At 60.5% G+C, this 24506-nt stretch overlaps 1 protein-coding gene across 1 annotated transcript; it reads right to left on the minus strand.

Annotated features, from left to right (window-relative positions):
* Window positions 1-250: 250 nt before the first annotated feature.
* Window positions 251-23303, minus strand: LOC144955142 (protein-glutamine gamma-glutamyltransferase K-like; the record flags this gene model as incomplete). Its single annotated transcript, XM_078885463.1, has 5 exons — window positions 22825-23303; window positions 18599-18802; window positions 15149-15463; window positions 10095-10213; window positions 251-358 (listed from the first exon to the last, which is right to left on the minus strand). Coding segments are annotated over exons 1-5 (1203 nt in total), but the record flags the coding sequence as incomplete, so codon positions are not given.
* Between the last annotated feature and the right edge of the window lie 1203 nt (window positions 23304-24506).

Below are 24506 nucleotides of genomic sequence, written 5' to 3' on the forward strand. Positions count from 1 at the left end.
AGAGGGAGGAGGGCGGGGCAGGTGGGGGGCAGGTGGGGGCGGGGTGGTGGGGGGTGAGGGGGGAGAGGGAGGAGAGGGGAGGGGGGAGGGAGGAGAGGGGAGGGGGGAGGGAGTTGAGGGAGGGATGTGTGGTGAGGTTGCGGTGTGGTGCGGTGCGGTGTGGTGTGGTGAGGTGTGGGTGTGGTGCGGTGCGGTGTGGTGGTGTGGTGTGGTGTGGTGAGCTGTGGTGGTTGCGGTGTGGTGTGCTCACCATGGCCGAGACGATCCGCACAACGTTCACGGGGCAGCCCCTTCCAGCCAGAGGCAGCGACGCGCGGTCCATGATCATCACACTCGCCTCCAACACGTCCCTCTCGAACTGAGACACGGAGACACGGGGACACGGGGACACGGTCCATGATCATCACACTCGCCTCCAACACGTCCCTCTCGAACTGAGACACGGAGACACGGGGACACGGTCCATGATCATCACACTCGCCTCCAACACGTCCCTCTCGAACTGAGACACGGAGACACGGGGACACGGGGACACGGTCCATGATCATCACACTCGCCTCCAACACGTCCCTCTCGAACTGAGACACGGAGACACGGGGACACGGGGACACGGTCCATGATCATCACACTCGCCTCCAACACGTCCCTCTCGAACTGAGACACGGAGACACGGGGACACGGTCCATGATCATCACACTCGCCTCCAACACGTCCCTCTCGAACTGAGACACGGAGACACGGGGACACGGGGACACGGTCCATGATCATCACACTCGCCTCCAACACGTCCCTCTCGAACTGAGACACGGAGACACGGGGACACGGGGACACGGTCCATGATCATCACACTCGCCTCCAACACGTCCCTCTCGAACTGAGACACGGAGACACGGGGACACGGGGACACGGTCCATGATCATCACACTCGCCTCCAACACGTCCCTCTCGAACTGAGACACGGAGACACGGGGACACGGGGACACGGTCCATGATCATCACACTCGCCTCCAACACGTCCCTCTCGAACTGAGACACGGAGACACGGGGACACGGGGACACGGTCCATGATCATCACACTCGCCTCCAACACGTCCCTCTCGAACTGAGACACGGGGACACGGAGACACGGGGACACGGTCCATGATCATCACACTCGCCTCCAACACGTCCCTCTCGAACTGAGACACGGAGACACGGGGACACGGGGACACGGTCCATGATCATCACACTCGCCTCCAACACGTCCCTCTCGAACTGAGACACGGGGACACGGAGACACGGGGACACGGTCCATGATCATCACACTCGCCTCCAACACGTCCCTCTCGAACTGAGACACGGAGACACGGGGACACGGTCCATGATCATCACACTCGCCTCCAACACGTCCCTCTCGAACTGAGACACGGAGACACGGAGACACGGGGACACGGTCCATGATCATCACACTCGCCTCCAACACGTCCCTCTCGAACTGAGACACGGAGACACGGAGACACGGGGACACGGTCCATGATCATCACACTCGCCTCCAACACGTCCCTCTCGAACTGAGACACGGAGACACGGAGACACGGGGACACGGTCCATGATCATCACACTCGCCTCCAACACGTCCCTCTCGAACTGAGACACGGAGACACGGAGACACGGAGACACGGTCCATGATCATCACACTCGCCTCCAACACGTCCCTCTCGAACTGAGACACGGAGACACGGAGACACGGTCCATGATCATCACACTCGCCTCCAACACGTCCCTCTCGAACTGAGACACGGAGACACGGGGACACGGAGACACGGAGACACGGGGACACGGTCCATGATCATCACACTCGCCTCCAACACGTCCCTCTCGAACTGAGACACGGAGACACGGAGACACGGAGACACGGGGACACGGGGACACGGTCCATGATCATCACACTCGCCTCCAACACGTCCCTCTCGAACTGAGACACGGAGACACGGGGACACGGAGACACGGAGACACGGGGACACGGTCCATGATCATCACACTCGCCTCCAACACGTCCCTCTCGAACTGAGACACGGAGACACGGGGACACGGTCCATGATCATCACACTCGCCTCCAACACGTCCCTCTCGAACTGAGACACGGAGACACGGGGACACGGTCCATGATCATCACACTCGCCTCCAACACGTCCCTCTCGAACTGAGACACGAAGACACGGGGACACGGAGACACGGAGACACGGGGACACGGTCCATGATCATCACACTCGCCTCCAACACGTCCCTCTCGAACTGAGACACGAAGACACGGGGACACGGAGACACGGAGACACGGGGACACGGTCCATGATCATCACACTCGCCTCCAACACGTCCCTCTCGAGCTGAGACACGAAGACACGGGGACACGGAGACACGGAGACACGGGGACACGGTCCATGATCATCACACTCGCCTCCAACACGTCCCTCTCGAACTGAGACACGAAGACACGGGGACACGGAGACACGGAGACACGGGGACACGGTCCATGATCATCACACTCGCCTCCAACACGTCCCTCTCGAACTGAGACACGAAGACACGGGGACACGGAGACACGGAGACACGGGGACACGGTCCATGATCATCACACTCGCCTCCAACACGTCCCTCTCGAACTGAGACACGAAGACACGGGGACACGGAGACACGGAGACACGGGGACACGGTCCATGATCATCACACTCGCCTCCAACACGTCCCTCTCGAACTGAGACACGAAGACACGGGGACACGGAGACACGGAGACACGGGGACACGGTCCATGATCATCACACTCGCCTCCAACACGTCCCTCTCGAACTGAGACACGAAGACACGGGGACACGGAGACACGGAGACACGGGGACACGGTCCATGATCATCACACTCGCCTCCAACACGTCCCTCTCGAACTGAGACACGAAGACACGGGGACACGGAGACACGGAGACACGGGGACACGGTCCATGATCATCACACTCGCCTCCAACACGTCCCTCTCGAACTGAGACACGAAGACACGGGGACACGGAGACACGGAGACACGGGGACACGGTCCATGATCATCACACTCGCCTCCAACACGTCCCTCTCGAACTGAGACACGAAGACACGGGGACACGGAGACACGGAGACACGGGGACACGGTCCATGATCATCACACTCGCCTCCAACACGTCCCTCTCGAACTGAGACACGAAGACACGGGGACACGGAGACACGGAGACACGGGGACACGGTCCATGATCATCACACTCGCCTCCAACACGTCCCTCTCGAACTGAGACACGAAGACACGGGGACACGGAGACACGGAGACACGGGGACACGGTCCATGATCATCACACTCGCCTCCAACACGTCCCTCTCGAACTGAGACACGAAGACACGGGGACACGGAGACACGGAGACACGGGGACACGGTCCATGATCATCACACTCGCCTCCAACACGTCCCTCTCGAACTGAGACACGAAGACACGGGGACACGGAGACACGGAGACACGGGGACACGGTCCATGATCATCACACTCGCCTCCAACACGTCCCTCTCGAACTGAGACACGAAGACACGGGGACACGGAGACACGGAGACACGGGGACACGGTCCATGATCATCACACTCGCCTCCAACACGTCCCTCTCGAACTGAGACACGAAGACACGGGGACACGGAGACACGGAGACACGGGGACACGGTCCATGATCATCACACTCGCCTCCAACACGTCCCTCTCGAACTGAGACACGAAGACACGGGGACACGGAGACACGGAGACACGGGGACACGGTCCATGATCATCACACTCGCCTCCAACACGTCCCTCTCGAACTGAGACACGAAGACACGGGGACACGGAGACACGGAGACACGGGGACACGGTCCATGATCATCACACTCGCCTCCAACACGTCCCTCTCGAACTGAGACACGAAGACACGGGGACACGGAGACACGGAGACACGGGGACACGGTCCATGATCATCACACTCGCCTCCAACACGTCCCTCTCGAACTGAGACACGAAGACACGGGGACACGGAGACACGGAGACACGGGGACACGGTCCATGATCATCACACTCGCCTCCAACACGTCCCTCTCGAACTGAGACACGAAGACACGGGGACACGGAGACACGGAGACACGGGGACACGGTCCATGATCATCACACTCGCCTCCAACACGTCCCTCTCGAACTGAGACACGAAGACACGGGGACACGGAGACACGGAGACACGGGGACACGGTCCATGATCATCACACTCGCCTCCAACACGTCCCTCTCGAACTGAGACACGAAGACACGGGGACACGGAGACACGGAGACACGGGGACACGGTCCATGATCATCACACTCGCCTCCAACACGTCCCTCTCGAACTGAGACACGAAGACACGGGGACACGGAGACACGGAGACACGGGGACACGGTCCATGATCATCACACTCGCCTCCAACACGTCCCTCTCGAACTGAGACACGAAGACACGGGGACACGGAGACACGGAGACACGGGGACACGGTCCATGATCATCACACTCGCCTCCAACACGTCCCTCTCGAACTGAGACACGAAGACACGGGGACACGGAGACACGGAGACACGGGGACACGGTCCATGATCATCACACTCGCCTCCAACACGTCCCTCTCGAACTGAGACACGAAGACACGGGGACACGGAGACACGGAGACACGGGGACACGGTCCATGATCATCACACTCGCCTCCAACACGTCCCTCTCGAACTGAGACACGAAGACACGGGGACACGGAGACACGGAGACACGGGGACACGGTCCATGATCATCACACTCGCCTCCAACACGTCCCTCTCGAACTGAGACACGAAGACACGGGGACACGGAGACACGGAGACACGGGGACACGGTCCATGATCATCACACTCGCCTCCAACACGTCCCTCTCGAACTGAGACACGAAGACACGGGGACACGGAGACACGGAGACACGGGGACACGGTCCATGATCATCACACTCGCCTCCAACACGTCCCTCTCGAACTGAGACACGAAGACACGGGGACACGGAGACACGGAGACACGGGGACACGGTCCATGATCATCACACTCGCCTCCAACACGTCCCTCTCGAACTGAGACACGGAGACACGGAGACACGGGGACACGGGGACACGGTCCATGATCATCACACTCGCCTCCAACACGTCCCTCTCGAACTGAGACACGGAGACACGGGGACACGGAGACACGGAGACACGGGGACACGGTCCATGATCATCACACTCGCCTCCAACACGTCCCTCTCGAACTGAGACACGGAGACACGGAGACACGGGGACACGGGGACACGGTCCATGATCATCACACTCGCCTCCAACACGTCCCTCTCGAACTGAGACACGGAGACACGGAGACACGGGGACACGGGGACACGGAGACACGGAGACACGGGGACACGGGGACACGGTCCATGATCATCACACTCGCCTCCAACACGTCCCTCTCGAACTGAAACACGGAGACACGGGGACACGGAGACACGGAGACACGGGGACACTGGGACACGGAGACACGGGGACACGGTCCATGATCATCACACTCGCCTCCAACACGTCCCTCTCGAACTGAGACACGGAGACACGGAGACACGGGGACACGGGGACACGGAGACACGGAGACACGGGGACACGGGGACACGGTCCATGATCATCACACTCGCCTCCAACACGTCCCTCTCGAACTGAGACACGGAGACACGGGGACACGGAGACACGGAGACACGGGGACACTGGGACACGGAGACACGGGGACACGGTCCATGATCATCACACTCGCCTGCAACACGTCCCTCTCGAACTGAGACACGGAGACACGGGGACACGGGGACACGGAGACACGGGGACACGGAGACACGGAGACACGGGGACACGGAGACACGGAGACACGGGGACGCTGGGACACGGAGACACGGGGACACGGTCCATGATCATCACACTCGCCTGCAACACGTCCCTCTCGAACTGAGACACGGAGACACGGGGACACGGAGACACGGAGACACGGGGACACGGGGACACGGGGACACGGTCCATGATCATCACACTCGCCTCCAACACGTCCTTCTCGAACTGAGACAAGGAGACACGGGGACACGGAGACACGGAGACACGGGGACACGGGGACACGGGGACACGGTCCATGATCATCACACTCGCCTCCAACACGTCCTTCTCGAACTGAGACACGGAGACACGGGGACACGGAGACACGGAGACACTGGGACACTGGGACACTGGGACACTGAGACACTGGGACACTGGGACACTGGGACACTGAGACACGGGGACACGGAGACACGGAGACACGGAGACACGGAGACACGGGGACACGGTCCATGATCATCACACTCACCTCCAACACGTCCCTCTCGAACTGAGACACGGAGACACGGGGACACGGAGACACGGGGACACGGAGACACGGGGACACGGTCCATGATCATCACACTCGCCTCCAACACGTCCCTCTCGAACTGAGACACGGAGACACGGAGACACGGAGACACAGAGACACGGAGACACGGAGACACGGGGACACGGGGACACGGGGACACAGAGACACAGAGACACAGAGACACAGAGACACGGGGACACGGGGACACGGGGACACTGGGACACTGAGACACGGGGACACGGAGACACGGAGACACGGAGACACGGAGACACGGGGACACGGGGACACTGGGACACTGAGACACGGGGACACGGAGACACGGAGACACGGGGACACGGGGACACAGAGACACAGAGACACAGAGACACGGAGACACGGAGACACGGGGACACGGGGACACTGGGACACTGAGACACGGGGACACGGAGACACGGAGACACGGGGACACGGGGACACGGGGACACGGGGACACGGTCCATGATCATCACACTCGCCTCCAACACGTCCCTCTCGAACTGAGACACGGAGACACGGAGACACGGGGACACGGAGACACGGGGACACGGGGACACTGGGACACTGAGACACTGGGACACTGGGACATTGAGACACTGGGACACTGGGACACTGGGACACTGAGACACTGGGACACTGAGACACTGAGACACTGGGACACTGGGACACTGAGACACGGGGACACTGGGACACTGGGACACTGAGACACTGGGACACTGGGACACTGGGACACGGGGACACTGGGACACTGGGACACTGAGACACTGGGACACTGGGACACTGAGACACTGGGACACTGGGACACTGAGACACTGGGACACTGGGACACTGAGACACTGGGACACTGGGACACTGAGACACTGAGACACTGGGACACTGGGACACTGGGACACTGGGACACTGGGACACTGGGACACTGAGACACTGGGACACTGGGACACTGAGACACTGGGACACTGGGACACTGACACACTGGGACACTGGGACACTGAGACACTGAGACACTGGGACACTGGAACACTGAGACACTGAGACACTGAGACACTGGGACACTGAGACACTGGGACACTGGGACACTGGGACACTGGGACACTGAGACACTGAGACACTGGGACACTGAGACACTGAGACACTGAGACACTGGGACACTGGGACACTGAGACACTGGGACACTGGGACACTGGGACACTGAGACACGGGGACACTGGGACACTGGGACACTGGGACACTGGGACACTGAGACACTGGGACACTGAGACACTGGGACACTGAGACACTGAGACACTGGGACACTGGGACACTGAGACACTGGGACACTGGGACACTGAGACACTGGGACACTGGGACACTGGGACACGGGGACACTGAGACACTGGGACACTGGGACACTGGGACACTGAGACACTGGGACACTGGGACACTGGGACACGGGGACACGGGGACACTGGGACACTGGGACACTGGGTCACTGAGACACTGGGACACTGAAACACTGGGACACTGAGACACTGGGACACTGGGACACTGGGACACTGAGACACTGGGACACTGGGACACGGGGACACTAGGACACTGGGGCACTGGGACACTGAGACACTGGGACACTGGGACACGGGGACACTGGGACACTGGGACACTGAGACACTGGGACACTGGGACACTGGGACACGGGGACACTGGGACACTGGGACACTGGGTCACTGAGACACTGGGACACTGAAACACTGGGACACTGAGACACTGGGACACTGGGACACTGGGACACTGAGACACTGGGACACTGAGACACTGGGACACTGGGACACGGGGACACTGGGACACTGAGACACTGAAACACTGGGTCACTGAGACACTGGGACACTGAAACACTGGGACACTGAGACACTGGGACACTGGGACACTGGGACACTGAGACACTGGGACACTGGGACACGGGGACACTGGGACACTGGGACACTGAGACACTGGGACACTGAGACACTGGGACACTGGGACACTGGGACACTGAGACACTGGGACACGGGGACACTGGGACACGGGGACACGGGGACACTGAGACACTGAGACACTGGGTCACTGAGACACTGGGACACTGGGACACTGGGACACTGGGACACTGGGACACTGAGACACTGGGACACTGGGACACTGGGACACGGGGACACGGGCACACGGGGACACGGGGACACTGGGACACGGGGACACTGGGACACTGGGACACTGGGACACGGGGACACTGGGACACTGGGACACTGAGACACTGAGACACTGAGACACTGGGACACTGGGACACGGGGACACTGGGACACGGGGACACTGGGACACTGAGACACGGGGACACTGAGACACGGGGACACTGGGACACTGGGACACTGGGACACTGGGACACGGGGACACTGAGACACTGGGACACTGGGACACTGGGACACTGAGACACTGGGACACTGAGACACTTGGACACTGGGACACTGAGACACTGGGACACTGGGACACTGGGACACTGAGACACGGGGACACTGAGACACGGGGACACTGGGACACTGAGACACTGACACACTGGGACACTGGGACACTGGGACACGGGGACACGGGGACACTGGGACACTGAGACACGGGGACACTGGGACACTGGGACACTGAGACACTGGGACACGGGGACACTGGGACACGGGGACACGGGGACACTGAGACACTGAGACACTGGGACACTGGGACACTGGGACACTGAGACACTGGGACACGGGGACACTGGGATACGGGGACACAGGGACACTGGGACACTGGGACACGGGGACACTGGGACACGGGGACACGGGGACACTGGGACACTGGGACACTGGGACACTGAGACACTGAGACACTGGGACACTGGGACACGGGGACACGGGGACACTGGGACACGGGGACACGGGGACACTGGGACACTGGGACACTGGGACACTGAGACACTGAGACACTGGGACACGGGGACACTGGGACACGGGGACACGGGGACACGGGGACACGGGGACACTGGGACACTGGGACACTGGGACACTGAGACACTGAGACACTGGGACACGGGGACACTGGGACACGGGGACACGGGGACACTGAGACACTGAGACACTGGGGCACGGGGACACGGGGACACTGAGACACTGAGACACTGGGACACGGGGACACTGGGACACGGGGACACGGGGACACGGGGACACTGGGACACTGGGACACTGAGACACTGAGACACTGGGACACGGGGACACTGGGACACGGGGACACGGGGACACTGAGACACTGAGACACTGGGACACGGGGACACGGGGACACTGAGACACTGAGACACTGGGACACGGGGACACTGGGACACGGGGACACTGGGACACGGGGACACGGGGACACTGGGACACTGGGACACTGGGACACTGAGACACTGAGACACTGTGACACGGGGACACTGAGACACTGGGACACGGGGACACTGAGACACTAGGACACTGGGACACTGGGACACTGGGACACTGAGACACTGGGACACGGGGACACTGAGACACTGGGACACTGAGACACTGAGACACTGAGCCCATGGTGTAGATGGACAGGTGTAGATGGACAGGTGAGGAGGAGGAGGAGGAGGAGGAGGGGTCCCTCACCTGTCCGTAGTTCCAGGGACGCGATCCGATCTGCTGCTCCGTGCCGTAGTAGATGCGCCCGGTGTCGGCCAGCACGTACTCCCTCCGCCACGCCTCCTCCTCCATGAACACCGTGTCCTCTAGGAGGGGGGGGGGGCACGGGGGGGGGAGGGGGGGGAGGGGGCGAGGGGGGGCACGGGGGGGAGGGGGGGGCACGGGGGGAGGGGAGGGGGCGAGGGGGGGGGGGGCACGGGGGGAGAGGAGGTGAAGGGGGAGAGGAGGGGCACGGGGGGGGGAGGGGGGGAAGGGGGCGAGGGGGGGCACGGGGGGGAGGGGGGGGGCACGGGGGGAGGGGAGGTGGCGAGGGGGGGGGGCACGGGGGGAGAGGAGGTGAAGGGGGAGAGGAGGGGCACGGGGGGGGGAGGGGGGGAAGGGGGCGAGGGGGGGCACGGGGGGGAGGGGGGGGCACGGGGGGAGGGGAGGTGGCGAGGGGGGGGGCACGGGGGGAGAGGAGGTGAAGGGGGAGAGGAGGGGCACGGGGGGGGGAGGGGGGGGAGGGGGCGAGGGGGGGCACGGGGGGAGGGGAGGGGGCGAGGGGGGGGGGCACGGGGGGAGAGGAGGTGAAGGGGGAGAGGAGGGGCACGGGAGGAGGTAGAGGGGGGAAGGGGGAAAGGGGGGACAGGGGGGGGCACAGGTGGGGGGCACGGGGGGAGGGAGGGGGCGAGGGGGGGGGCACGGGAGGAGGTAGAGGGGGGAAGGGGGAGGGGGGCACGGGGGGGAGGGGGACGAGGGGGGGGGGCACGGGGGGAGTGGGCGAGGGTGGGGGCACGGGGGGAGAGGAGGTGAAGGGGGCGAGGAGGTGGAGAGGGGGGGGGGCACGGGAGGAGGTAGAGGGGGGAAGGGGGAGGGGGGGCACGGGGGGGAGGGGACGAGGGGGGGGGCACGGGGGGAGAGGAGGTGAAGGGGGAGAGGAGGTGGAGAGGGGGGGGGCACGGGAAGAGGTAGAGGGGGTAAGGGGGGAGGGGGGGCACAGGTGGGGGGCACGGGGGGGGGGAGGGGAAGGGGCGAGGGGGGGGGGCACGGGAAGAGGTGGAGGGGGGAGGGGGGCACAGGAGGGGGGCACAGAGGGGGGGCACGGGGGGGGGGAGGGGGCGAGGGGGGGGGGACACGGGAAGAGGTAGAGGGGGGGAGGGGGAGGGGGGGGGGCATGGGGGGGAGAGGATTCTCTATGAGTCTGACTGGGATACCGGGCGTTGAGGATTATGTAGGGTTCTACTTGGGTCTCTGTGGGTCTCTGTGGGTCTCTGTGGGTCTCTGTGTTTCTCTGTGAGTGTCTGTGGGTCTCTGTGGGTCTCTGCGGGTCTCTGCGGGTCTCTGCGGGTGTCTGGGGGTCTATGCGTGTCTCTATGGGTCTTTGTGGTTCTCTGTGGGTCTCTGTGTGTCTCTGTGTGTCTCTGTGTGTCTGTGGGTCTCTGTGTGTCTCTGTGTGTCTCTGTGTGTCTCTGTGTGTCTCTGTGGGTCTCTGTGTGTCTCTGTGTGTCTCTGTGTGTCTGTGGGTCTCTGTGTGTGTCTGTGGGTCTCTGTGTGTCTCTGTGTGTCTCTGTGGGTCTCTGGGTCTCTGTGTTTCTCTGTGGGTTTTTGTGGGTCTCTGTGGGTCTCTATGGGTCTCTGTGGGTCTCTGTGTGTCTCTGTGTGTCTCTGTGGTTCTCTATGGGTCTCTATAGGTCTCTGTGTGTCTCACCGGGACACCAGGCGTTGAAGATGATGTAGATGTCTCTGTGTGTCTCTGTGTGTCTCTGTGTGTCTATATGGGTCTCTGTGGGTCTCTGTGTGTCTCTATGAGTCTCTGTGTGTCTCTGTGTATCTCTGTGTGTCTCTGTGTGTCTCTGTGTCTCTGTGTGTCTCTATAGGTCTCTGTGTGTCTCTATGGATCTCTGTGGTTCTCTGCGTGTCTCTGCGTGTCTCTGTGGTTCTCTATGGGTCTCTATAAGTATCTGTGTGTCTCTATGTATCTCTTTGGGTCTCTATGGGTCTCTGTGTGTCTCTATTGATCTCTATGGGTCTCTGTGTGTCTCTATGGATCTCTGTGTGTCTGTGTGTCTCTCTGTGTCTCTGTGTGTCTCTGCGTGTCTCTGTGTGTCTCTATTGATCTATGTGTGTCTCTGTGTGTCTCTCTGTGTCTCTGTGTGTCTCTGCGTGTCTCTGTGTGTCTCTATTGATCTATGTGTGTCTCTGTGTGTCTCTCTGTGTCTCTGTGTGTCTCTGCGTGCCTCTGTGTGTCTCTATTGATCTCTGTGTGTCTCTGTGTGTCTCTCTGTGTCTCTCTGTGTGTCTCTGCGGGTCTCTGTGTGTCTCTGTGTGTCTCTGCGGGTCTCACCGGGACACCAGGCGTTGAAGATGATGTAGATGTCTCTGTGTGTCTCTGTGTGTCTCTGTGTGTGTCTCTGTGTGTCTCTGTGTCTCTCTGCGTGTCTCTGCGGGTCTCACCGGGACACCAGGCGTTGAAGATGATGTAGATGTCTCTGTGTGTCTCTGTGTGACTCTGTGTGTCTTTGTGTGTCTGTGTGTCTATATGGGTCTATATGGGTCTCTGTGGGTCTCTGTGCGTCTCTGTGTGTCTCTATGGGTCTCTGTGGGTCTCTATGGATCTCTGTGTATCTCTGTGTGTCTCTCTGTGTCTCTGTGTCTCTCTGCGTGTCTCTGCGGGTCTCACCGGGACACCAGGCGTTGAAGATGATGTAGATGTCTCTATAGGTCTCTGTGTGTCTCTGTGTCTCTCTATGGGTCTCTCTGTGTCTCTGTGTGTCTCTGTGTCTCTCTGTGTCTCTCTGCGTGTCTCTGCGGGTCTCACCGGGACACCAGGCGTTGAAGATGATGTAGATGTCTCTATAGGTCTCTGTGTGTCTCTGTGTCTCTCTATGGGTCTCTCTGTGTCTCTGTGTGTCTCTGTGTCTCTCTGTGTCTCTCTGCGTGTCTCTGCGGGTCTCACCGGGACACCAGGCGTTGAAGATGATGTAGATGTCTCTATGTGTCTCTGTGGGTCTCTCTGTGTCTCTATGGATCTCTGTGTGTCTCTATAGGTCTCTGTGTGTCTCTATGGGCCTCTATGGGTCTCTGTGTGTCTCTGCGTGTCTCTGCGGGTCTCTATGGGTCTCTGTGTTTCTCTGTGGGTCTCTGTGGGTCTACTTGGGTCTCTGTGGGTCTCTATGGGTCTCTGTGTTTCTCTGTGGGTCTCTGTGGGTCTCTATGGGTCTCTCTGTGGGTCTCTATGGGTCTCTGTGTGTCTCTGCGGGCCTCTGTGTCTCTGTGTGTCTCTGCGTGTCTCTGCGGGTCTCTATGGGTCTCTGTGTTTCTCTGTGGGTCTCTGTGGGTCTACTTGGGTCTCTGTGGGTCTCTATGGGTCTCTGTGTTTCTCTGTGGGTCTCTATGGGTCTCTATGGGTCTCTCTGTGTCTCTATGGGTCTCTGTGTGTCTCTGTGTGTCTCTGTGGGTCTCTGTGGGTCTCTGTGTGTCTCTCTGTGTCTCTATGGGTCTCTGTGTGTCTCTGTGTGTCTCTGTGTGTCTCTGTGTGTCTTTGTGGGTCTCTGCGGGTCTCACCGGGACACCAGGCGTTGTAGATGATGTAGATGTCTCTGTGTCTCTCTGTGTCTCTATGGGTCTCTGTGTGTCTCTCTGTGTGTCTCTGTGTGTCTCTGTGTCTCTCTGCGTGTCTCTGCGGGTCTCACCGGGACACCAGGCGTTGAAGATGATGTAGATGTCTCTGTGTGTCTCTGTGTGTCTCTCTGTGTGTCTCTGTGTGTCTCTGTGTCTCTCTGCGTGTCTCTGCGGGTCTCACCGGGACACCAGGCGTTGAAGATGATGTAGATGTCTCTGTGTGTCTCTGTGTGTCTCTCTGTGTGTCTCTGTGTGTCTCTGTGTGTCTCTGTGTGTCTCTGCGGTTCTCACCGGGACACCAGGCGTTGAAGATGATGTAGATGTCTCTGTGTGTCTCTGTGTGTCTCTGTGTGTCTCTGTGTGTCTCTGTGTGTCTCTGTGTGTCTCTCTGTGTGTTTCTGTGTGTCTCTGTGTGTCTCTGTGTGTCTCTGCGGTTCTCACCGGGACACCAGGCGTTGAAGATGATGTAGATGTCTCTGTGTGTCTCTGTGTGTCTCTGTGTGTCTCTGTGTGTCTCTGTGTGTCTCTCTGTGTCTCTGTGTGTTTCTGTGTGTCTCTGCGGTTCTCACCGGGACACCAGGCGTTGAAGATGATGTAGATGTCTCTGTGTGTCTCTGTGTGTCTCTGTGTGTCTCTGTGTGTCTCTGTGTGTTTCTGTGTGTCTCTGCGGGTCTCACCGGGACACCAGGCGTTGAAGATGATGTAGATGTCTCTGTGTGTCTCTGTGTGTCTCTGTGTGTTTCTGTGTGTCTCTGTGTGTCTCTGTGTGTCTCTGTGTGTCTCTGTGTGTCTCTGTGTGTCTCTGCGGTTCTCACCGGGACACCAGGCGTTGAAGATGATGTAGATGTCTCTGTGTGTCTCTGTGTGTCTCTGTGTGTTTCTGTGTGTCTCTGTGTGTCTCTGTGTGTCTCTATGGGTCTCTGTGTGTCTCTGTGTGTCTCTATGGGTCTCTGTGTGTCTCTGCGGTTCTCACCGGGACACCAGGCGTTGAAGATGATGTAGATGTCTCTGTGTGTCTCTGTGTGTCTCTGTGTGTCTCTATGGGTCTCTGTGTGTCTCTGTGTGTCTCTATGGGTCTCTGTGTGTCTCTGCGGTTCTCACCGGGACACCAGGCGTTGAAGATGATGTAGATGTCTCTGTGTGTCTCTGTGTGTCTCTGCGTGTCTCTGTGTGTCTCTGTGTGTCTCTGTGTGTCTCTCTGTGTCTCTGCGGTTCTCACCGGGACACCAGGCGTTGAAGATGATGTAGATGTCTCTGTGTGTCTCTGCGTGTCTCTAAAGGTCTGTGTGTTTCACCGGGACACCAGGCGTTGAAGATGATGTAGATGTCTCTGTGTGTCTCTGTGTCTCTGTGTGTTTCTGTGTGTCTCTGTGTGTTTCTGTGTGTCTCTGTGTCTCTCTGCGGGTCTCTGTGTGTCTCACCGGGACACCAGGCGTTGAAGATGATGTAGATGTCGTTCTCCTCCTTGCGTGCCGAACGTTGGTTGCCTGCGGGTCCCTGCGTGGACACGTAGAGCCGCCACTTGCCCACGGGGCAGTCGGCCCCCACCCGGAGCCAGAGGGCCTTCCTCCGACAGCGGTCCCCACCGCCCTGGCCGCCGGCCTCCGTCGGCCCTCCGGAGGCCCACCAAGCGCCCGGGGTGCAGTCCGTGTCGTCGTTGTCGGAGGCGACGTCATCCTCGCGTGTCTCCACGGGGAAAATCAGGTGGGTGCCCTTGTTCAGCTGTGGGTGGGAGCCTGGGTGGGTTTGGTTTGGTGTGGTGGGTGGGTGGGTGGGGTGTGGTGGGTGGGGTGGGGTTTGGTGGGTGGGTGTGGTGTGGTGTGGTGGCTAGGTGGGTGTGGTGTGGTGGGTGGGGTGGGGTGTGGTGGGTGGGTGGGTTTGGTGTGGTGGGTAGGTGGGTGTGGTGTGGTGGGTGGGTGTGGTGTGGTGGGTGGGTAGGTGGGTTTGGTGTGATGGGTGGGTGGGTGGGGTGTGGTGTGGTGGGTGGGTGTGGTGTGGTGGGTGGGTGGGTGTGGTGGGTGGGTGGGGTGTGGTGTGGTGGGTGGGTAGGTGGGTGTGGTGTGGTGTGGTGGGTGGGTAGGTGGGTTTGGTGTGGTGGGTGGGTTTGGTTTGGTGTGGTGGGTGGGTGGGTAGGTGGGTGTGGAGAGAGCGAGAGAGCTTTAGGGGGGGGGTTACATAAAGTCCAGTAAAAAAAAAGAGAGAGACACATGGAGCGAGAGAGAGACACACATGGGAGAGAGAGACACACATGGGAGAGAGACACACATGGGAGAGAGAGAGAGAGACACACATGGAGCGAGAGTGATACAGGGAGAGACACCGACCCGCCCAATCCCTGACTAATCACTCACTAACCGCACACCACAATCCCCGTGACGACATCACCTTACGTGTCGTCACGCAAGACAGGTACGGGTAGGCCGTGAGTCACCGTGATTGTCACTCATTTCCCAACGTCTTGTCTCTTCTCACAACTCAAGTTCCTAGAATCAACCCACCCGCGCCTGCAACGTGGCTTCATCCCAGAGGTCGCAATCAGGTACCCGATACCCATACCCGGCCGGGTAGGGGTGTAGGGTACGAGTAGGGTACGGGTACCCGTTTGCGACCCTGGTGCGGCCGGGTACGGGTACGGGTAGGCCGTGAGTCACTGGTGAGTCACCGTGATTGTCACTCATTTCCCAACGTCTTGTCTCTTCTCACAATTCAAGTTCCTAGAATCAACCCACCCGCGCCTGCAACATGGCTTCATCCCAGAGGTCGCAATCGGGTACCCGATACCCGTACCCTACCCGTACCCGGCCGGGTATCGGGTAGGGTACGGGTACGGCCGGGTACGGGCACGGGTAGGATACGGGTACGGGTAGAGTACGGGTACGGGTAGAGTACGGGTACGGGTAGAGTACGGCCGGGTACGGGTACGGGTAGGATACGGGTACGGGTAGAGTACGGGTACGGGTAGGGTACGGGTATGGTACGGGTAACCGTTTGCGACCCTGGTGCGGCCGGGTACGGGTACGGGTAAAAAATCAAAACCCACTTGCGACCTCTGCAGGAGCGTCCCACACACCACCCAGGACACCCCTTGGCTCGCCCGTCACAAGCGACAGATCGCCTGTCGCTTGTATACAGGAGGCCGTGGAACCCACGGCCTCCTGTATACCAGGCGAGGTAGTCAACATCTCATAGCCACCGTGATGATGATGCTGAGAGAGAGACGCAGACTCCATATATACAGCAGCAGCAGCAGGCGTCGTCAGGGTCGGGATGGAACCCACGACCTCCTGTGTACCAGGCGAGGGAGTTAACATCTCATAGCCACCGTGATGAGTGGGTGAGTGAGCGAGTGAGTGAGTGCGTGGGTGGCTGAGTGATTGAGTGAGTGATTGAGTGGCTGAGTGAGTGAGTGGGTGAGTGAGTGCGTGGCTGAGTGATTGAGTGGGTGAGTGAGTTGCTGAGTGAGTGGCTGAGTGAGTGGCTGAGTGAGTGGGTGAGTGGCTGGGTGAGTGGCTGAGTGAGTGGCTGAGTGTGTGAGTGAGTGAGTGTCTGAGTGATTGAGTGGGTGGCTGAGTGATTGAGTGGCTGAGTGGCTGAGTGAGTGACTATGCGAGCGATCCCCATCGATCTCGAGCTCCACGGAGACCCTGTCCACGCCGTCGTTGGGAGCCCGAGAGAAGGCTGCGTGCAGCAACACGGGGCCTGCTCTGAGTAGCTGAGTGAGTGGCTGAGTGAGTGAGTGAGTGGCTGAGCGAGTGAGTGGGTGAGTGAGTGGCTGAGTGAGTGGGTGAGTGAGTGGCTGAGTGAGTGGCTGAGTGAGTGGCTGAGTGAGTGAGTGGCTGAGTGAGTGAGTGGCTGAGTGAGTGGCTGAGTGAGTGAGTGAGTGGCTGAGCGAGTGAGTGGGTGAGTGAGTGGCTGAGTGAGTGGGTGAGTGAGTGGCTGAGTGAGTGGCTGAGTGAGTGAGTGGCTGAGTGAGTGAGTGGCTGAGTGGCTGAGTGAGTGAGTGGCTGAATGATTGAGTGAGTGGCTGAGTGAGTGGCTGAGTGAGTGAGTGGCTGAGTGATTGAGTGGGTGGCTGAGTGATCGAGTGAGTGGCTGAGCGAGTGAGTGGGTGAGCGAGTGGCTGAGTGGCTGAGTGAGTGGCTGAGTGAGCGAGTGGCTGAGTGGCTGAGTGAGTGGCTGAGTGAGTGAGTGGGTGAGTGAGTGGCTGAGTGAGTGGGTGAGTGAGTGGCTGAGTGAGTGGCTGAGTGAGTGGCTGAGTGAGTGAGTGGCTGAGTGAGTGAGTGGCTGAGTGAGTGGCTGAGTGAGTGAGTGAGTGGCTGAGCGAGTGAGTGGCTGAGTGAGTGGCTGAGTGAGTGGCTGAGTGAGTGAGTGGCTGAGTGAGTGAGTGGCTGAGTGGCTGAGTGAGTGGCTGAATGATTGAGTGAGTGGCTGAGTGAGTGGCTGAGTGAGTGAGTGGCTGAGTGATTGAGTGGGTGGCTGAGTGATCGAGTGAGTGGCTGAGCGAGTGAGTGGGTGAGCGAGTGGCTGAGTGGCTGAGTGAGTGGCTGAGTGAGCGAGTGGCTGAGTGGCTGAGTGAGTGGCTGAGTGAGTGAGTGAGTGGCTGAGCGAGTGAGTGGCTGAGTGAGTGGGTGAGTGAGTGGCTGAGTGAGTGGCTGAGTGAGTGGCTGAGTGAGTGGTTGAGTGAGTTGGTGAGTGAGTGGCTGAGTGAGTGGCTGAGTGAGTGGCTGAGTGAGTGGCTGAGTGAGTTGCTGAGTGGCTGAGTGAGTGGCTGAGTTGCTGAGTGAGTGGCTGAGTGGCTGAGTCAGTGAGTAAGTGATTGATTGATTGAGTGGCTGAGTGACTATGTGGGTGACCAGGCGAGCGTGCCCCACCGATCTCGAGCTCCACGGAGACCCTGTCCATGCCGTGGGTGGGAGCCCGTGAGAAGGCTGCGTGCAGCAACACGGGCGTCCCCCTGCGGGTGACCACGTGGGGCGCCGCGTACTCGGCGCTGCGGTGACGCGCGCGGTTCCAATCCCCCGGCCCCGCGCCACGGCCGCCTGCGTGCACCCACAGAGCCTGCATCCGGGACACGCCTGGGGGGGGGGAGGGGGGGGGAGGGGGGGTGAGGACGGGGGTGAGGGGGGGGGGGCGTGAGAGGGGCATGGGTGGGACACGGGGAGGGGGCATGACGGGGGGGGGGGGACATGACGGGGGGGGGGGACATGCCTAGGATGATGGGGACACGGGGGACATGGTGGGGGAGGGGGACATGGTGAGGAGGGGGGCACGGGGGGGGGCACGAGGGACATGGTGGGGGGGGGGTCACGGGGGGGGGACATGGTGAGGGGGGGGACATGGTGAGGGGGGGGACACGGGGGGGCACGGGGGGGAGGGGGACACGGGGGGGGGGAGTGGGACACGGGGGGGGGGGTACGCGGGGGACACGGGGGGGGGCACAGGGGGACATGGTGGGGAGGGGGACACGGGGGGGACACGGGAGGGGGACACGCGGGGGGGGACACGGGGGGACACGGGGGGGGGGGGCACGGGGGGGGGCGGGGTGGTGGGAACGCGAGGGAGACGCGGGGGGGGGGTGTACGCACACCAGGGGTGCTGGTTTTGCGTGAAAATCTTGAAAAACGAGAAAGTCACCCACAGAGACACGTGGGAGAGGTGGGAGGAAGGGGGAGATGGTGGAGTGGGTGAGAGCATTGCTTCTTTCACGGTGGAATCACCAAACTCACCACCACCACCACCACAACGACCCCACTAAGTGACGGTGACGTCAGAGATTGGATCAGCGTTCTTTCCCCTAATGATGGTAATAGGTGTGGTACTACACGTTACTTTTTTTGATGGAGTTAAAGAGCGATTTGTGATCGCGGGCCACTGAGGCAGACTCCATCTCCTCAGCAACCCGCGACCACCACCCAATCATCCTCGCAGCGCCTCACGGCTCTCCGAACCTCCGAGCGAATGCTGCGGTAAGCCCTCCTCATTCTCCGACGTGGGAAGCTGTAGCCGATGAGAGTGGGCCTGTCGCTTTTTAAATCCTTTATATTAAGTTCGCTCGCTTGCTCGCTTGCTTGCTTACGACCGTGCAAATCTTTCGGTCGTTTTTTTAACCCACTTCCCGTGATCCAATCGAGCTGACATTTTGGCACACAGACTCGTTGTGCGTGACGATTAATGTTCGTGAAATGTTTTTTCCCCAAAACGTTTCACTTTTTAGGACAAAAATATTATATTGAATTACCAATTGCTTAATGGTGCAATGCCATCATCTGACCCATAGGTAGCAGCCATCTCAAGCCAGAGGACGAGAGGACTCTAGCCGCCACGCATATAAAGGATTTATAGTGAAAAACTTTGTTTTTACGGGTTATACTTATTCCTCAGCCAGCCTGAACACCTCCTCTGTCAGCCAGGGTCTCTGGGGAGGTCTGGACCGCGTACCCAAAGCAGCCATTGCAGCTGCATGAGCCACAGTCCTAAACCTCGCCCATTTACCCTCGACATCAGGAGTAGTGGGAGATGATGCTAACCCCAGCTGCAAGCGATGATGAAATTCTCGCTTGCAACTTTCATCAGCTAGCTGAGACTAGGCCACCTTAAGTTTGAATGGGGTCCTGGCAGAGGTGTGGACTCGAGTCATGTGACTTGGACTCGAGTCAGACTCGAGTCATGAATTTGATGACTTGCGACTCGACTTGGACTTGCATAACAATGACTTTGTCCCACCTATGAGATGTGGACTCGAGTCATGTGACTTGGACTCGAGTCAGACTCGAGTCATGAATTTGATGACTTGCGACTCGACTTGGACTTGCATAACAATGACTTTGTCCCACCTCTGGGTCCTGGGTGTATACCCACCACCGGATTGGAAAAATTGCAGGCGCATCTTACAGGTGACAAGTCGATGGTCAGTGGGCAGATCAGCGCCACGGTAGGTCCTTGTGTCAAGGACATGGGCTCGCATCCGCTGGTCCGTCACTACGTAGTCCAGCAGATGTTCTTGCTTGGACCCGGCATGCATCCATGATGTTGTGTGGATGCGCCGATGCCGGAACAGCGTGTTGGTAATTACAAGCCCATGGGCCGCACAGAAGTCTAGCAGCCTCCTACCTACTGATGTTCATCTTCGGTGGGGACATAAGTAACCACGACCACCACTCCTCGCCTCTGTTTGATGGGAAGGCGAGCCCAGAGTAGCCTGGGGCTTACAGCTTCCCACACCTCACCGCCACGCTCCCACAACCCCTTCATTCTTTTGTTCAGAAGAAGAGCCACTCCCTGTTGTTTGGCAGTCTCCTGCCCCGAGTAGAGGACTGTCCACCCCTCATGGTGGCAGGAGCCAGAGCCGGTCCACCGGACCTCCTGAATACCACAGAGATCCAGGCGGTACCGTTCCAGCTCCCGACAGAGGAGTGGCAGCCTCTCCTCCGCAAGTGAGCATTCGAACATTCCACGTGGCCACCCGTAGTGGCTTATTGCTGTTTCTGGAGGAGCCCCGAGGGTAAAGATTCCGTCTCCTGGCTCCGCCAAATTGGGTTTGGCCAGGAGACGTCATAGACGCCTGTCCCCTCGGGGCCACCAGTAAAATTAGACTTTCGTTCCGTGGAATCGTGGTAATTAATTGAAGGTGGAGGGGTTACCAGCCCCTCGCACCCATCCAGAGCCCCCATTTGGCTGCTGTGGTGGCGACAAACGCCACGAGGGGAAAGGCCGATCCAAGTTGGCCATTCCTGCCATGGCAATGCCCACCACAGCGTTGCCGTTCGAGGTAGGGGGTTGTTTTTGCCGGATCCACACCACCACCACGCTCAGCACGCTCACCCTCACCACGCTCACCACCACCACACTCACCACCACCACCACCACGCTCCCCACCACCACCACCACGCTCCCCACCACCACCACCACGCTCCCCACCACCACCACGCTCACCACCACCACGCTCACCACCACCACGCTCACCACCACCACCACCACACTCACCACCACCACACTCACCACCACCACCACCACCACACTCACCACCACCACACTCACCACCACCACGCTCACCACCACCACGCTCAGCACGCTCACCCTCACCACGCTCACCACCACCACACTCACCACCACCACGCTCCCCACCACCACCACCACGCTCACCACCACCACCACGCTCACCACCACCACCACGCTCACCACCACCACCACGCTCACCACCACCACCACCACACTCACCACCACCACCACACTCACCACCACCACCACCACACTCACCACCACCACCACCACACTCACCACCACCACGCTCACCACCACCACCACGCTCACCACGCTCACCCTCACCACCACCCTCACCACCACCACCACGCTCACCACCACCACCACCACCACGCTCACCACCACCACCACCACGCTCACCACCACCACCACCACACTCGCCACCACCACCACCACCACACTCGCCACCACCACCACCACGCTCACCACCACCACCACCACCACGCTCACCACCACCACCACCCTCACCACCACCACCACGCTCACCACCACCACCACGCTCACCACCACCACCACCACCACACTCACCACCACCACACTCACACCACCACCACCACCACCACACTCACCACCACCACCACCACACTCACCACCACCACGCTCACCACCACCACCACGCTCACCACGCTCACCCTCACCACCACCCTCACCACCACCACCACCCTCACCACCACCACCACGCTCACCACCACCACCACCACCACCACGCTCACCACCACCACCACCACGCTCACACACCACCACCACCACCACACTCGCCACCACCACCACACTCGCCACCACCACCACCACGCTCACCACCACCACCACCACCCTCACCACCACCACCACCACCACCACGCTCACCACCACCACCACCCACCACCACGCGCACCAACACCACGCTCACCACCACCACCACCACCACCACGCGCACCAACACCACGCTCACCACCACCACCACCACGCTCACCACCACCACCACCACCACCACGCGCACCAACACCACGCTCACCACCACCACCACCACCACACTCACCACCACCACCACCACACTCACCACCACCACCACTCTCACCTGTAACCGGGTCCACAGGTGCGGGCTCTCCGGCGGGGTCTTCATCTGCCGAGGGCATCGGAGGCACCCCGGGACCTCCAGGGGTCACGGGGGTCGTGGGGGGCTCCCTTGGCTTCATCTCCACCCCCCCACCCCCCACGGGCCCCCCACGACCCCCGCCACCACCGGGGCCCCCCACTGACCGAGATCCGCAGCGGCAGCAGAAGAACCAATCACAGCAGCGGCTGAACCGTGAGCACAGCGAGGGGGTCGTGGGGGTCTGGGTGCGTCCGGGGGTCTCAAGGGGACTCCCGATTGGGTGACCCCCGTTTGGGTGAGCCCCCCCCACCCCCGGCGGCGGCGGCGAGGGGGGGGGCCGCCTCGGGGGCCCCCGCAAAGCGTCCCACGTTGGAGCGAGTCGTCGCCGCTGCTGCTGCTGGTGGCTGGGCGGGCTCCAGGTTCTCGTTGTCCCCGGCATCGTTCTCGAGGTCGAGTAACCCTCTCGCTCTCTCTCTGTGTGTGTGTTGACTCCTGGGGGGGGGGGAGGGGAGGGGAGGGGGAGGGGGGGTGGGGGGAGGGGGGGGGAGGGGGGGAGATGGGGAGGGAGATGTAGAGTGGAAGGATAGAGGTAGGGGAGGAAAGGGAGGGGGAGGGGGGAGGGGGAGGAGAGGGAGGGGGGAGAGGGAGGAGAGGGAGGGGGAGGGGGGAGGGGGGGGAGATGGAGGGAGAGAGGGAGGGGGGATGGAGGGAGGGAGGGAGGGGAGGGAGGGGAGGGAGGGAGGGGAGGGATGGAGGGAGGGATGGAGGAAGGGAGGAGAGGGAGGGAGGGGAGGGAGGGAGGGATGGAGGGAGGGAGGGGAGAAATGGGGAGGGGAGGGGAGGAGGGGGGGGGAGGAGAGGCAGGGAGGGGTGGGAGGGATGAAGGGAGGAGAAGGAGGGAGGGGAGGGGTGAGGAGAGGGAAGGGAGGGAGGGAGGGAGACGTGAATGGAGAGACAGAGATACACACACAGCAGTCGCCACTAAGTGATGGTGGTCACCACGGCGCTTGTGCCAGGCTAGGTGCAGGAGGAGGAGGTCACGGGGCAGACCCAGTGGGTACCACGGGTCGACTGACTGAGATGACTGGCTGATGCACCACCTGTGCCCCCTACTGTGCCAACTCGCTGTGCTTTAGCCACCCGGCGCTCCGCTCGTTGTTGTGAGCGTCGCTCCTCCGCCCTCCGTTGTTGTTGGAGGGCGACTGCCTCCAACTGCCCAGTAGCGTCCTTCACGAGCCTCCTCCACTGAGGCCGATCTTGACACCGCTGGTACCAGTCATCGGCAAGTCCACTCAGCTCCACGTCCTCCTGTACCACATCACTCCATCTCTTCTCTAGCCCGTGCCTCCTGTACCACATCACTCCATCTCTTCTCTCTAGCCCGTTGCCTCCTGTACCACATCACTCCATCTCTTCTCTAGCCCGTGCCAATCACCCACCCACCCACTCATCCACCCAATCACACACCCACCCATCCATCCACTAACCCACCCACTCACCCACCCAATAACCCACCCACTCACCCACTCACCCACTCACCCACCCCACTAACCCACCCACTCACCCACTCACTATCCCACCCACTAACTCACCCACTAACCCACTCACTAACCCACCCACTAACCTACTCACCCACTCACCCACCCACTCACCCACTAACCCAC

This window comes from Lampetra fluviatilis, unplaced genomic scaffold (genome assembly GCF_964198595.1).
Source record: "Lampetra fluviatilis unplaced genomic scaffold, kcLamFluv1.1 SCAFFOLD_936, whole genome shotgun sequence".
Taxonomy (NCBI): Eukaryota; Metazoa; Chordata; class Hyperoartia; order Petromyzontiformes; family Petromyzontidae; genus Lampetra; species Lampetra fluviatilis.